The sequence below is a fragment of the Manacus candei genome, unplaced genomic scaffold (assembly GCF_025592945.1).
Source record: "Manacus candei isolate 608988 ecotype Guabito, Panama unplaced genomic scaffold, ASM2559294v1 h1tg000153l, whole genome shotgun sequence".
Classification (NCBI taxonomy): Eukaryota; Metazoa; Chordata; class Aves; order Passeriformes; family Pipridae; genus Manacus; species Manacus candei.
Genome location: NW_026138201.1, coordinates 2169344 through 2184767, shown reverse-complemented (window position 1 = coordinate 2184767; position 15424 = coordinate 2169344). Strand labels below are relative to the sequence as shown.

The window sequence follows — 15424 nt, the reverse complement described above, 5'->3', positions numbered from 1 at the left end:
TATAAAATCTCCAACCTAAAACTAACCCCTCAATTTTATGACCTAGAATGGGAGCCTAGTCAGCAAGACATAATTTGACATTGTGATATAATTGGTGTGAAATACAGTTTTTTTAATCAATGGGATAGCAAGATGTGGATAAATTGTGTTCTGACTGGCAGTGTTACAGTCCCGCTGCTCCACGATGAGCTGCTCCATAAATATGGTTTAAAAAATGTAAATGCCTGTCTGATAAGAAATCCTGAATATGGAAAGTCTTACTTAAAAGCAAGTCAACACACCAGAGGACAGAAGAAATTTATGTGTGAGAGGAGCAGCAGCATTCTTGTTCTGATGGGATGCATCCAATTAGGGAAACAAAGCAGCACAGAGGATGTCTCTGACTTTGGAGAGGGATCTGTCACTGTGCCAGGGGCTGTCCTTGCCCAGCTGGTCACAGGATAAGGGCCAAATGCTATGGGAGCCAATGTGAGACATATTCACATGTAGGTGTCTTGAGGCAGGTGTTCTAAATGTTGTGGGAGTCAGCAGGATGATCCACACGTGGAGATCTTGGTATCCAGGTCTTGTAAGTAGTCAGAGGAATACTGTGAATGTTTTACTGTCTGCTGAAAGTGGTAAGGACTGCACTGGTTTGCCATCCAAGCTAAATAATGCTGGTGGTATGGAAAGAGGGGTTTGCTGTGCACACAAAGAAGAAAATGAATGCTGTTTGTGTCTTCAAATTCCACGCTAGTGGAGAGGCAATCTCAGTGTTTTAATTAGATAACCAGTACATGGAAGTAACACTGAAGACATTCTCCTCCTCTCTTGGCAGGCAACCTTGGTTTTATGGCTGGGGCTTTAATCTTCCACGAGGCCAAGCACTATTAGAGAAATGGAACCTTATTCCAGATGGAATAGATATTCTTATAACACATGGACCACCTCTCGGTAAGAAACTACGAGTGCTCTTAGCTGTGTGTTTGGGATGACTGTGCAGTAACTGTTGGCTCTCCTTAGAAACAGAGTGCAGTCCTGACTGGCAGAAGTCAAAAGTAACATTCATACTGATTTCAGCAGCACCAGGACTTCAGCTCGTGATTGTCTATGATACCTGTGCTCAATGGTAGGGAATTAAACAATGGCTTGAAAACTAAAACCTTAACACATAAAGCCTTAACGAGCTTTATAAATAAGCAGGGGCTCATTTACCTGTGCATCTGTCTAATCTGCCAGTGGTAAAACTACTATATTGAAAGCATGGGGCCTGCTTGAAGAGAAATGCAGGATTAGGATCTTATTTTTTATCACTTTAACAAGTACCCAGAATCTCTGTTTGTCCTCCCCATGCTGACTTGGTGAACCTTCTGCCTCACAAACCCCAATGCTGCCTGTTCTTTGGACAGCATGGGTGAGTTGTTTACCTGTAGTATAATCTGGCAACATGAGCAGGTCAAAAAGAAATAGTTTTGCATGTATGTTTTCCAGATATCAGCAGAGGTGATATAAAAGCCACAAGAGATTTCTTGTATTCCTAGAAAATTGTTAAATTACCTTTGTAACAGAGATAATATAATCACATGAACTTGTCCAGTAAAAGCTTAAGGTTGTTTTTTGATGAATTTAACATCTAGCAATCTATATTTAATGTGACTGTGTGTTTAACTCTCACTAATTTAACGAATGGACACGAACAGGGAGCATGTACTTAAAGTGTTCTGCTGAGTGCTTTGTGTGAAATGAAGGCAGTTGGTTCCTTTAAACCTTTAGTCTCCCCAGTTTCCTGACCCTAAAACCCTCTTGTCTTCCACCCTTTCTTCCCTTTCAGAGCTTGGAGGAGAAAGTATCTTAAGGGTTTGTGTTTTGTTTTCTTTAGAAAGACGTGTTTGCATTCCCCTGCTCACTAATCCTGAGGGAAGTACCTCTCTGTGAGTGTAGTTTCTCACAGGAGGGGTTGTGTTTTGATACTTCACCCAAGTGGAGTCTCATGCCATGGACTGATTTTAATATGGACCTCATGGATGTCAGAAATTAACTGTTTAGACCCAGAGGTGTCAGCTCCAAAGTTTGTCAGAAGCTTCTTCAGCACTTCCAGAATTGTTTTTTAAATTCTGTAAAAAAATGTAAAATTCTGTAAAAAAATCTCCAACCTTCAGCTGATCCAAAGATTCACTTGGAATCCAGTGCTGGAAAGTGGAGAGAGGGGTTCACACCACCCAGCTTCAACCACCTTGATAATTTAGCCACCAGGCCTCTCCAGTAGCCTCTGGGACCAGCAGAGGGAGGAGAACCTCTACAGAGATTCTCTTCCCTCACTCATCAGAAGTACTTTAATGATATATTTAATAATTGAAAAGTAATTTAATAATTACAGTAATTCTGAGGAAGAGCTGCCCGTCTCCACTGATTGCAATGGAATAATGTGAATTTCCCCCCATCTCCATGTCTCAGTATTTGTTCTTTTTCTTTTTTTTTTTAAATTTTTAATCTTCTACCATCCTCCAAGAATCTCCTTTTTTTAAAAAAAAGTTCCTGTTTCTTTGTCTCTCTCTTACTGATGCATTAATAGATGGCTCAGGCACAGAACCCATCAGCTGTTGCTCTCCCTGACACTCAGGGCATCAAATATATGACACTTGAAAGAAATCAGAACTCTGCCTAATGTAGGAAACCTCCTCATTGTGTAGCTCTGTCCAGCTCTGTCCACAGACATTTTGGGAAACAGGATCCTCCTTGACCCTCCCAGCCAGTTATTTTAATCAGAAGGCTGATTATTGTTGTTCTGATCTTGGGCAGCATCACTGGAGCTGTTCCTAATGATCATAAATAGCAATCAGTCCTCTTGCAAATTCTGGTTTTTCCTCCAGCAGGGCTGCCTAAATTCTGTCCATCATCCATTTTCTGTGCTGCTTTCTCATTCCCTCACTTCAAGAGTGTGCATCCTCCTAAACTAATTAATACATTATTCCACAGATTTGAAATTGTGTGATTTAGATGCAGAAGCACCAGTTAATGGACTTTGTTTCTCAGTTAGTAACAAAAACCTGAGTAATTTTTTTTCTTCTGTTTTGGGATGAAACCCCCAGGATAAGAAAACAAGGTTAAAACAGCTATTATTGACCATTTAATTAGTAAACCGTTAATTATTAATAAAGAGATGCCATATATTTCCCAGCTTACGAAATACAGTGTTTATGACTATGGTGTCAGTGCTAATGCTCATTTCCATATCTGCATATTTTTGTCACTTTTATGTACAGTATAACTTTTAAAGTATTTTCCCTGATTCCTAAAGATCTGCATTTGTGTTTCTTTTCTTTCTCTTCCAAAAGTTCACTTTTCTTTTCTTTGTTTTTAATTTAATTTCACCTTTAAGTCTTCATTTGCAGCTGTCTGCTCGATTGTCTGTGACAAAGATTTATACTTTCCTGACAGCTGCAGAAACCTGTTTCAAGTAACCAAACATTAAAAAAACCCTAAGATGAACTCTAATTGTTAGCTAGGTGTAATCAATTATTCTTAGTTTGTGTAGTCAGGTGTACATAATAAGCTGCAAACATATGGGAAGGCTTCAGAAGGGTGATAATGCATGTAAACAAAAACATGTTCAACATAAATAATGCTTAATTTAATGGAGAAGTTAATTTTATGGATTTTTGTTTGTGAAGTTTTTGAAGTGGAAACACTTTTGGCTTTGTGTTCTCCACAGACGTTTTGACAATTAACTGTTTCAAATCACTGAAGGAACAAAACCTACGGTTATAAGATGTTTATGCTAAAAAAAAAAAAAAAAAAGGAATGACTGGATTCCAGAGGAGTTGCTGGCTGCACTTTAACATCTTAAATACTTCTTGTTTCCTGCAGTGAATTTTGACCTGCTGTGAGTGACTGGTGAACTCAGCAGAACGTTGCTCTGCTCTGCCTGTAATTCAGGGGGGCTTCCTCTTTGTCCACCCCCTCACAGGTGCCAAGCAGGGGAAGGTACCAATCTGAATGAATTCAAAGTCTTTGACCACAAGCAGAACTTCCTCTTTTTGGCACTTAGGACTCTGCATTCCCAACTTCTTTCTGAAAACTGGACTTAGCTCTCTGACTATGACACAAGGGCAAACTCTGGCCGTTTTCATAAAACCCCACAGTGCACTTTGAGCCTGGTTTTCAAGGGCTGGCAGCCAAAGAGATATTTCTCAACGTGTGAACCCACCCTGAAGCTCTGGCAAATCTGAGAGCTTTTCCAGGAGCTTGAATACCACAGTTCTGGGCTTTTAAGCCAGTTGGTTGCTGTTTAGCCATGCTTGAGTGGACATCAAAAGGGAACCTGTGAAAACCAGGTCCAGGCTCTGTAACTCTGGGCTAAAGGCACAATATATTCACAGGACTGCAGCAATGCAGGAGACACAAAGCTGTGACAGGCACACAGGGAAAATGCCAGAACGACAGAATAAAACCAGGAAGATTTTATCTTTTTAGGTTTCCAAATTTGAGCCCGGTGACAGTGGCAGAACAATAGAAAGAAATCAGATTGGTTATTGCAAACCCTCTAATACAACAACATCCCTCTTATAGTACTACTTTGAAGGAAAACATGAGACTTCAGTTGGCAGTAAACATCCCCCTGCAGTATTTTTAGACAAAGAGGCAAGTTGGTGTAACATTTCTGTCTGTATTCATACGAAACACACATTTTTCACCCAATCTTTGTGCAAGTAAATATAGCACTTAAATACATCTGCTGCAAAAGGCCTGAGTTTCTCTTCCTGTCCATAAGTTTAGGCAAGTGGGGCTTGCTGTGCCATGAATTGGTTAAACCAGTTTTGCCTGAGGGTGTTATTTTTTGGGCACACAGAAGGTTCCTCACCTGAGTTCCGCTACTCTGGGATTCAATGTGATGTAGTTTTATTAACACAGATTCCGTTTTTAATTAACACAGATTCCATTACATCAGTCAAGGTGTTCCATTTAAAAAAAGCGGATCCCAGGACTAGATTTAAACAGCTAAATGTTCATTTAGGTTTTCTGGAGACTCACTTTGGACTCACTGCTCTTACACCTCACCCTCTTCGAGGAAGAAAAATGAGTAAAACATTGAGTTTTCCCATTTGCAGCAGTGCAAAAAATGCTTGAATTGCAGTGATTTTTTTTTTAATTCCTTGAAAAACAACTTGTAAGGATTATCATAGTTCATTTTATCCAGATGAGCTTTTATGGTTTTCCTTGGGTATTTTTCCTTCCTTCCTCTTCTATTTACCAACACAGTTTTTTCCACGTCGGTTCTTCTGGGACTGCTCGTGAAAAGCCATGAAATCTCAGAAATGCAGATTACCTGTCTCCTTTTAAAGCTTTCCATTCTTTTCCAAAGGTTTTCTAGACTGGGTTCCTAAGAAAATGCAACGGGTAGGATGTGTCGAGCTGCTGAACACGGTCCAGAGACGAATACAGCCAAGGCTTCATGTTTTTGGACATATCCATGAAGGTCAGAACACATTTCTTTCTATGTATGTTTAGAAACCACCAACACAGAAGGTTTGAGTAGCATTTTCAAACTCGAATGTCTGAACTTCTAGAATTCAGATACATATTTAGCTGCATCTTGGCTGATACCCACATTTCAATATTTGTACTTCAGCTTCTCTTTCAGTTTGTGCATCTATGAAGCAGGGTGATGCTTCCTTCACAGGGAGGATTACTGTGAATTTTAAAATAAGAACTCAAGCCCAGTAGTTACTAAATATTAGGACTGATGGATTGCATTTTCCTCAGCTGAATCTGTGATTTAAGATAATTCATGTAAGCTCTCTAGGTTGCTGTTTCTGTGTTTCTAAAATGGGTAGGAATGCTTTGAGAGGTGCTTGTAAGGCTTAAGCTTCAAGATTGTACAATAAAGTGCATATATGAAGTTGGAATCAAGAGGGATGTCACCACTGCCTTGTGTAGGAGTTCCAAGATATTTATTGATACATTTAGCTGCTTTGGCAGGGGAAGCATTTGGTTCCCAAATGAAACAAAGCAGTTCTCTTGACTGTTTGATATTTAGCTGGAAAAAAGATGAGTTCCCTTCACATAAGTAGGTAAATGGTGCCAAAAATGCTCTGCTGAAGTTGGTGACAGCAGGAGTGCATCTCCAGGCAAAGGGAGAGGTAGATGCTGTCTGCCCTGTTCACATATCAAGGATTTCAAGCAGTGCCCCCAGAAGAAACCACTGGGCTGTGCAAAAGGTAACCCGTTGGCATGTAAGTGTTTATTATCAGCTGCTCAGTCCTTGGCAATATTAACTTACTGGCAGGAGAAGGTACTGCCCTACTGCCAGATTTCTGCTCCTGGGCCTGCTCCAGCCTTGGATGTAGGATCTCTGTAGGTCTCACCAGGGCAGAAATGGAAAAACTGGAGTAGCTGGCATCCTGGTTTTGAGAAGAAATATTGTCCTTCCCAAGAAATGCCATCCTGGCTTGCTGCTGGGGGCTTTCACCCCATGTTAGAGGGGACATTGCTGAGAGGGTGTGCTGGTGTAAAATTGATGGAGAAGATGTTCAGATCATTGTTTTACAGCTCAGGGATTAGGTCCATTCTCCTCTGTGGTGTTCTGTTAATGCCTGGTTAATGTCCTAAGTGCTGCTAAATCACAGAGTAAACAAATGATGCTGTTAGAGCATCTTTGATATTCCAACCAGAAGAGCTGGTGAATACAGTTCAAACTCATCACTATTTCAGAAATTGTGAGCCAAGTGGGTTGCAGGGGATCCAAGCAAACAGCAAGCCACGAAGCTTCAGGCAGGTAAACAAAATCACATCTGCTAAAACCAAGCCCAGCTTTGCTCTCAAGGGAAGAGAATGGCACCTCCCTAGGATGGGAAAACTCGTGAAATAATGTAGTTGGCACAGTAGGTATTGAAGCACAGAAACAAGGTATTCCTCTTGTTAACCATCACAATTTAGAGAAAACAAGAACTGCATAGCCTGTTTTGCAGTGGGATGCTGAGTCTCTGCAGAGGAGAATTCCCTTTGCAGGCAGCCTGTGCAAACGAAGCTGTACTTTGTAGAGAGAATTCATGATTTGAACAGATGAGTTCTTCCTCTGAGTGAGCAAAGCTACATCTGCAGCAGTCATTTACTGAACATCTGGGGGGAAGGGATGCTTAGAAGAGATGTTTCTTCCCTATTCCCCCTCTGCACTGCCGTGTCTGCCAAGAAAACACCTCTGCACATGGGTTTCCTGCTGATGCACCCATGGAAGTGACAAGCAGCACGGCAGGGACTAAAATCCTGGTTTTCCCATCACAGCCAATCCTTGGCTGAGGTCATGGCCAAGGAAACTCTGCTGGCAGTAGGACAGGAGTGAAAGCCACAGCATTAGGAATCTTCCAGCAAATCTTCAAATGAGTAGCCAAGAAGACACAAAGTCCCAGCAGCAACGCTCAATCTGTGTTTTGCACAGACCAATTCTTCTGTGGCAAACACAAACTGGCTTAAAGAAATGTCTGTGACAGGAACCTGACGGAGTTTTCTTCCCTCCCTAGTCCCTAATTATAGTGTGGTTTTTCCATGGAGAGTCTAGGAGGCCCTGCATTATTCAGGGTATTTTAAGGAACACAGAGACACAAAAAAAGGCTTTGGCTACTGTTTCTTTGTTTGCAAATGATGCAACTGCCAATGGTTCTGTAAGACACAAAATTGCACTCAGAAAAAACCACAGGGTCCCAGGTACCTGGGATTTGAATAGCTGGATCTCAGTGTATGTAATGACAAATACATTTCCCTAGGAACTTCACTAACAATGAGATTGAATTTTAATGCAAACGCTTTCTATCAAGTGATTCCTCCCAAATCCTATATTTCTGATTGTGAATTTTTCATATTGATCAAAATATTTCAATGGAAGTTTCCAACGTCCAGCTTTTAGTTTTAGTGTAATCAAGCTTATGTTTCTTCCTGGTCATTCATTAAAAGATTTTTTACAATGGAGAGCTTTTGCTTTCTCAAAACACCAGGGCTGTTGAAGGGCTTCTTCTTCACTTTCCGAAACAGCATTTCACAGTATTTCTGCAGGCATTAGGGCTGGAAGTTTGATTTTCTGCATATTTAGCTCTGGAATTGTTTGACTTGGGTGTCTGGCCAGACATGAGATGTAGTTGAAGCTTTTCCACCACTGGTGAGACACACAGTTGTGTGGAAACGTTATGGTGTCTTGGATTATGAATTCACCTTGTCTGTTAGAGAATGCATTAATAAAGCCATTTTTTTTCTCTCCCTGGGCAGGAATTTTAGTGTCTTTCCATCAAATTTGATGGAAATTGGTTAACAACTTCAAACACACAGGAAGAAGGAGTTGCTGCTATAGACAAATCCTGCCCAGCTGCACATGCTCACACACTTCCCTTGAGCCAAGCAACGCTTTTTCTTCATTGTTTGCTTGAATTATGTTCAACACTGGGCAGGAAAGAAAGGTGGAAAGATTAAAATTGCCCAAAGGTTGCTGCACTGACGACTGGAAACCTAAATGATCAGAAGGACTTTTTTTTTCAATGCCTAAGATCTATCTTCTTATCCTTCCCAAAACTAAAATGGTTTTAAGAAAGAAAGCTTTGCAGAGAAAAGTCTCTCTCTTTCTAAGGAGGTTTGGTGAGCTGGCTGCCAGAGATTATTGCCACTAGTTAGTGAGGGGCTGTTTTGTTTTTCTTACACAATTTAAAAGATGGCAAAAAGTTCTGTAGGACAAAGATGGGTTTTTCCAGGGGACCAAGAGAATTTTTAAATTCCTTCTGAGTGATAAATGTGGCACTTACCATTGTGTGGTAAAGGTGAATAGTTGAAAAATGAAGAAGGTAATAATGAATAATGAGAGTAACCAGAGTTTTTCTTACTTTGTAGGTTATGGTGTCATGGCTGATGGAACCACTACCTATGTGAATGCATCTGTGTGCACTGTGAATTACCAGCCACTTAATCCACCTATAGTTATTGACTTACCTACTCCAAGGAACACATGATTATAACGAGGATTTAAAGTTGTACCCAACACATTAGCAACTTTATATTGCTGGCTGAGAATCCCAATAGGGAACCATTCAACAAAAACAAACAAAAAAAAAGCAAAATCCTTCTTTTTTTCCCTGCTAGCTCTTCACAGATAAATTTTGAGTAACAAAAGTGGATGAGGAACAAAGACATTTTGGTGCCAGAAACAGATTAAAGACTTAACATTTCACCATTAAAATATTTGTGAACACAGAAAAGTGAATGCATTCCACATATAAATATATATATATATATACATACACATATATATATATCTAGTAGGGGCTTTTGTATATACCGTGTATTGGACTTATTAAAAGAACAATGTCTTTCAAAGGAGTGTTTCTTTAAGAAAGTTTGCAGTTTAAACTTCAGTGTTTAGACTAGGATTCCCTCATTTCAGATGTTTCCCAGTGAGCTCTTAGTAAAAGAAAAATTATGGTGAAGATGTTTTCCCTTAATTAACGTGGCAAATATAAAAGATGCTGCACAAATGACCAGTCACTGGAGGAAAGCTATTACTCCAAGTCCTCCAGGTCTAAGTCTTTGCATCTATTCAAAACCAATGCAATAGAGGCCCTAATTCACTGTACTGAAATGGAAGTTTTACTACATCTGGCATTACAGATGGTAAGGGAAATGGTGCATATTGCCAGCATGCTGTAAACAGCTCAACATTCAAGAAGGGAGACTGTGTTAAGTGCAGTATAAACTCAGGAATTTGTAACCTGTAAAAAAAAAAGGATGACATTTCCCTAAAGAAAAAAGGAAAAAAAAAAACAAAGAAGAAAAATATATAACTGTGTTTTCATATGGTAAAGAGATCCATGACTGTATTTAAAAAAAAAAGAAAACAAAAAAAGAGAAAAAACACAAAAAACCCACCCAATGATCAGTCACGGTGTTTTAAATAAAACCCACGGAGACCCTGGGTTTAAAACCTGCTAATGGGACGTGCAGCCAATGCTGAGATGACTGGTTTGAGTCTGGCCCTGATCAGGAGGGGTTAAATGTCATTGTGATCGTTTTGTCCCTGGGGAACATCGTGGATGCTCTGGGGGAAGGTGCCATCCCAGGGTGGGGTTTGGGGATTCACTTCTGGAGAGCTGTGACGAGTACACACTGATGGGCACAGAGCAGAGGGCACCTCCCCTGGGGCTGCTGTTTGCCCACTCATGGACACTGCTGAGAGAGGCCCAGGACAACCTGAAAGCCACTCCTGGTGCTGTAGGTGCCACCAGGCAGAGCAGGGGATGTGCCACGAGCTGGTTGGGGTGGCCCACAGTGGCACTGCCCGTGCAGCTCTCCTGCAGGCCAGCAGGGGTGTTGAAGCTGCTGGGGTTTCACTCCTGTCCTAGGCAGAAGCTTAAGAATTGATTGGAACCCACCAAAAGAAAGACATGGATTTCTGCCTTGGACTAACCAACATCTCCTTTTGCCTCGATGGAGGTTGTTCAGCTGCTGTATTCTGAACGTGGACATCCTCAGTTTGGGGCTGATGGCATCTAGATGTTAATCTTGTTCACAGAGGTTGGGCAGAGCTCAGCAGTGTCAGTTCAGAGCTGTCTGCAGGTCTGTGCCTGGCCCACCTCTGCACTCATGCACTGGATAATTGTGTGTGTGACTTTTTGCCCAATATGTGGATGTAAATGTGAGCTTCACGTGGCAGCTGCATGTACATGACACACATGCACAATTTAAAATACCTGTGTGGCAAAACCAGGCTGTGTCGGCTGCACCTCTGAGCCAGGTGGGCAGAAACACTGCGTTTTGCTGGTTCCCCATGGGCAGCAGCTCTTCCATCAGCTGCTGGGAGCCGAGATATTCCAGCCCAGTCACTACCTTGGACCCACAAGAAGCCACCAGACCCCCAGAAAACATGACAAGTCACAGGTCTGTCATTCTTTGTAACCTGTTGGGTGACCTTGTGTCTAAACTGATGTGCTGCTTTTTCCTGAAAACGAAACCCAAAACAGTCTTTGACGCCTTGTCACATGCCTGCAAGTGGTTTTTGGGTGAGTGGTTCCCATGAGCAGCCTGCTGTGAATTCAGAGGGGGCCACTTTTGTCAGAGCTACTGGTGTAGAAATTACAGATCAACTCCTAAATCAGCAAGAACTGAAATTCATAGTCGAATATGAACTCCTGCCGTCACTGGGAAGATGAACAATAGCACTGTAGTTAGAATAAAAGTGTCTTGGCTAGTCACAATTCAAGCAGTTTGCAACAAATGTGGCAGGAAATTGGCTGTATGTTAAAGTCTGAAATGTTTACATTCGCTCATGGCACTTAAGAGACTAAAATGTTAAAGTGGGGGGAAGAGGTCCTTTTATTGGCCTCAGCAACATTTCTATGTGGACCATAAACTATTCTCTTCAAAATAATTTTTTCCTAAGGTATCTTCCAAATACTGTGTATTTTTATGTGGAAAGGATATGAAAGCAGCTGTTACTTCAGAATATCATTTAAAGTACTTGAGGTATGAAAGCTTAAAGATTATTTAATCATTTTGGCATAACTTGAATGTTGTTGTAATTTTTGGTCAAGCATGTTAGACAAATAAAGTCTTAAAAAAACCCCAACAAACCAAAACAATACCACACAACAAAAAACAAGGTCTCTTAGTATCCAGCTCCGTGTCAGAAAGACTACCATGTTCTCCAGGGGTGGGGATATTAAAGGCTGTGAGATATTAAAGGACAATGGTGGTATTGAGGTATTGATGGTTTTGGCAGAGGGGGATCAGCTGGCAGAGGGGCTGGGGACGATGGGCAGAGGGTGCCCTGCTCTGTGTGCCAGTTCCCTGCTACCACACCTCCTGCAGAGGGGAGCAAGGTGGAGTTTGGGGTTACAGAGGGAGGGGAAAGCAGCAACCACTGCCTGTAACTGCTGTGTTTTGGTGGGAGACCGTGGCAGATGTGCCTGGGATGCCATGAGGGAGTGCTGCAGAGGAGCTGTGCAGAGGCTGGGAAATGGGATGCCATCCTTTGGGCATGGATGGCAGCTGGGGGAAGAAGGATGGTTCATACTCTGAGTGTAAGGACAAAACCTCACGGAGAGGGAGATCAGGGCAAAGTGTCTGGTTTTATTTTAACTTTGTGGGCACAGAAAGACCTGGGCTTCTGATCTACCTCAGGTGAGGGAGGCCACGAAGAGGAAGGTTTCCACAAACTCGGTTTGGCAGTTGTCAGCTCTATCTAAATTCTGGGGTGCTCTCCCAAGTAATTTCCTGTCCCACCTCCCTGTTGCTGACCTTCACTGGGATCTGTCCAGAATCACAGAACATGCCGGGTTGGAAGGGACTCTCAAGGATCATGGAGCTCCCAAAGGAAGGTGCTGATGTGTGTCAGCAATGAGTGCATTCCCATCACCAGGCAGAATTGTTCCTGAGATTAATTTTGGTTCCTTTCAGCGATGAATAGGGGAGATATCACTGCACGTCAGTGGGGGAAAAAAGAGAAGACAGGATTATTTATACCTCCCTCGGTCACATATGGCCAAGGATGTGAAATGTTCCTTGGCTAGAAGGAAGGAGCAGGCTGGGACTCAGCACCCACCCAGGCAGCTGCCTGTCCCCAGGCAGCCCCACCCAGGGCAGCTGCACCCCAGCCTGGGGAACCAGCTTTAGGCTTTCACATGGTGCTCTCTGGTAGCCCCTGAAGGCAGAGCCTTCAGTGAGGTCCCTGCAGAGAATGGGGCTGGTGGGAGCAGCATGCTGGCCCAGCTCCTTCACTGGGGAGGTGGCTGCAGGGAGGAAGGGTGAAAAGACCCCCCTCAGAGTGACACATGGACACAGGGCAGAGGGGAAGGTGCTCTGGTCTTGCTGCAGGAGGGAGACACAGGGGATGAGAAGCAGTTTGTCTTCTCCAAACACCAGTTGCTGCCAGTAGTCAACATAAAAGCTTCAGAGGAAAGAGGAACAAGACATCCCTCGGAAGGAAATTTTTGGAGTAATCTGCCATCAGGGATCTCTGCCCCCCTCCCATTTATTGCTGTTTGTATGTAATTTCTCTCTTAAAACCCATATTATTGCTCAGTGCTCATGTAACTCACATACAGGGAGTTTAACTGCAAATGGTCTTTCCTTTCAGGTACATTCCTGTCCCTTTCTTGCAAGTCTCTCTGCATCTGTGATTTTAGTGCTGTGCTGGAACAGGGAGCTCCCTGGATGATTATGCACAGTGCATTAGAACAACAGCATTTTGCTTATCCTCGTACATGTGCTGCTGCTCAGCTTTATTGACTGTCCCTTTGTTCTCTTTTTATGTGAAAAGTGAAAATAGGAGTACTTATATGTACCTTCTTTGTGCTGTTTGTTATTTTGTATTCTGCCATTATGTTACTTTTTACTCACTTCACCTGGAAATTAAAATCATTTCAATTCTAGCTAGACTCTATTTCTAACTCTCTTACTTTCCCATCTCAGAAACTTTCCCCTTGTCTCTTTTTGATGTGTCATTTGGAAGCTGGTGAGAGGCAGCAATGCCAGAAGAGGACCTCCTCTTTCTTCCTGTCCGAGCATTTGGACAGTTCCCTGCTACTTTCTCCCCTGATCTTTATCCTGTATCTTCATTTCTTTAGGAGTTTTTGGGATCATATATATTTGCAGCCTGCAGTGAAGCACTGTGGTGAGCTGCCCGTGGCCTGAGCTGGGTTTTCTCTTCGGGAGGTGGCAGCTGATCTGGACTTACCTGGTTTTCACAACCATCATCCCCTTCCTCCCAAGGAGCCTTACCCAGGCTGTGTCCATGAGGGGGGATGATCCTCCCCCACTCTGATCTGTTCCCCTGGCTTTGATGGTGCCCCTGGCAATTCCTCATCAGCACTGGACAGGCTTTGCTGTTGGAGGGCACTGGGTGGGATACAGAGCTGTGTGTCATTTCCTCAGCCCTCATCCTGCTGGGGGGGTTTTGGTTTCTTAGCTCCTGCCCAACCCATGACCCTTCTTTCCCTCCCATGAATAACTCTTTCAGAGAGGTCTTTATTAAAACCTCTGCAATTGCCCACACCAATTATATCAGCGACATCTCTTCTCGCCAGGACTTTGATGTACCAAAAGCTTTCAGGCAGATTAAAGGAACAGGCTTTTCTTTCCCACAAACTGGCCTGCTTTGTTTCCCCACGCCCAGGAAAGTGAATTCCCTCTCTGGAGCAGGATGGACTAAAACTGGGCAGAGCAATTAACCTCACTACACGTCCCTGGGCCTGTGCACAACGTGCCCTCGTGCTGTTTGCTCCCATTCAGGGCCCCAGGCAGGTTTGCCATTTCGTGTACTCCCACTACATTTTCCTTGTCGTTCTTTCTGTGTTCTGAATGGGATGAGCAGCTTGAGGAGGGCCAGATGGGAAAATGCTGGATGCTATAAACACGCTGCAACGGCTTATGGTGGCTTTTAATTTCGAAATCAGGGGAAGGAAACTGCTCTGGCCAAGCAACTGAGCTGCCCAGCACCCAGAAAGGCTGGGGAGAGTCGAAGGTGACACTGAAGAACCCTCCCAGCAGTGCAGCCCCAACTGCCCCTTCCCCACTGCACTCAGAGCCTGGCTGTGAGGGCCCTGGGCGGGACAGGCTCGGGGCTGCACCTCACCTCCAAGGTTCTGGGGAGAGCTTTGTGCAGAGGTACTCTCACCTCTGGGTGTAATAACCCCACCTGGCAGGCTGCTGCTGCAGTGGGAAATTTCCCACCTCACCTCCCACCATATGGCCCGGGCCAAATTTTCTAGAAATAATGAGGTTATGCAGGATAAAGCAGTTTCAGTGCAGTGGGCAATTAAACCTGTGTTTGTTTCCTCTCCTGTTTTGTAAGGCAGTTGCATAGTGCAGTCATTCTGGTTGTATCCGTTTCCTGATATTTTAAAATGAACATAGAACTGCTTCATGTGTGTCAGCTACTGATCACCTTCCCTTTGTCACCAGCTCCTCTGCTTCCCATGGTCAGTCCTGCTGGTCCCTGACACTTCATGGGACTCATGGTGGGGCCCCCTGGACATCCTCACTCTGGAATACCTCTGTGGTCTCCCCAGGGGGACTTAACCCATCCTGGTCTTGCTTTTGAGCCTACAGATAGACCCAAACACCTTCCCCAGCAACACCAGCTCCAAAGACCTGCAGAAGAAATAGAACAAGGAGGCAGGTCCTTCTGCTTGGGGTGAGCCTGGGGACAACTCATGGCATCACCCTGAGCCTCTCTGGGTGAGGAAGCACCTACATATGGGGTAGGTTGCCTCCACGGGGCAGGAAGAGCCCTGTTCCAGGGGGAACAAATGCCAGCACCAGACAGAGCAAAGGCAGAGCAGGGCAGCAAGGTGAAGCATGGCAGAGCAGGCCAAGCCTCCAGAGAAAAGTGCCCAGCAGGGTCCCCCAGCACTGGAGTCTGTTCCATCCGTTTGGGAAATGGAGAAAACATTTGGCACCCTGCGGTGCTTTGACC

General features: G+C 43.6%; 1 protein-coding gene across 6 annotated transcripts in view; it reads left to right on the top strand.

Moving 5' to 3' along the window:
- MPPED1 (metallophosphoesterase domain containing 1) overlaps positions 1-13379 on the top strand; it is a 61082-nt gene extending 47703 nt beyond the window's left edge. For all 6 annotated transcript variants that reach the window (XM_051772483.1, XM_051772478.1, XM_051772480.1 and 3 more), the window contains exons 5-7: positions 818-933; positions 5342-5455; positions 8848-13379. In XM_051772483.1, coding sequence (XP_051628443.1) covers positions 818-933; positions 5342-5455; positions 8848-8966 — 349 coding nt within the window. In that variant the 3' untranslated portion in view covers positions 8967-13379. The remainder of the gene's footprint in view (positions 1-817; positions 934-5341; positions 5456-8847) is intronic.
- Positions 13380-15424: the final 2045 nt, after the last annotated feature.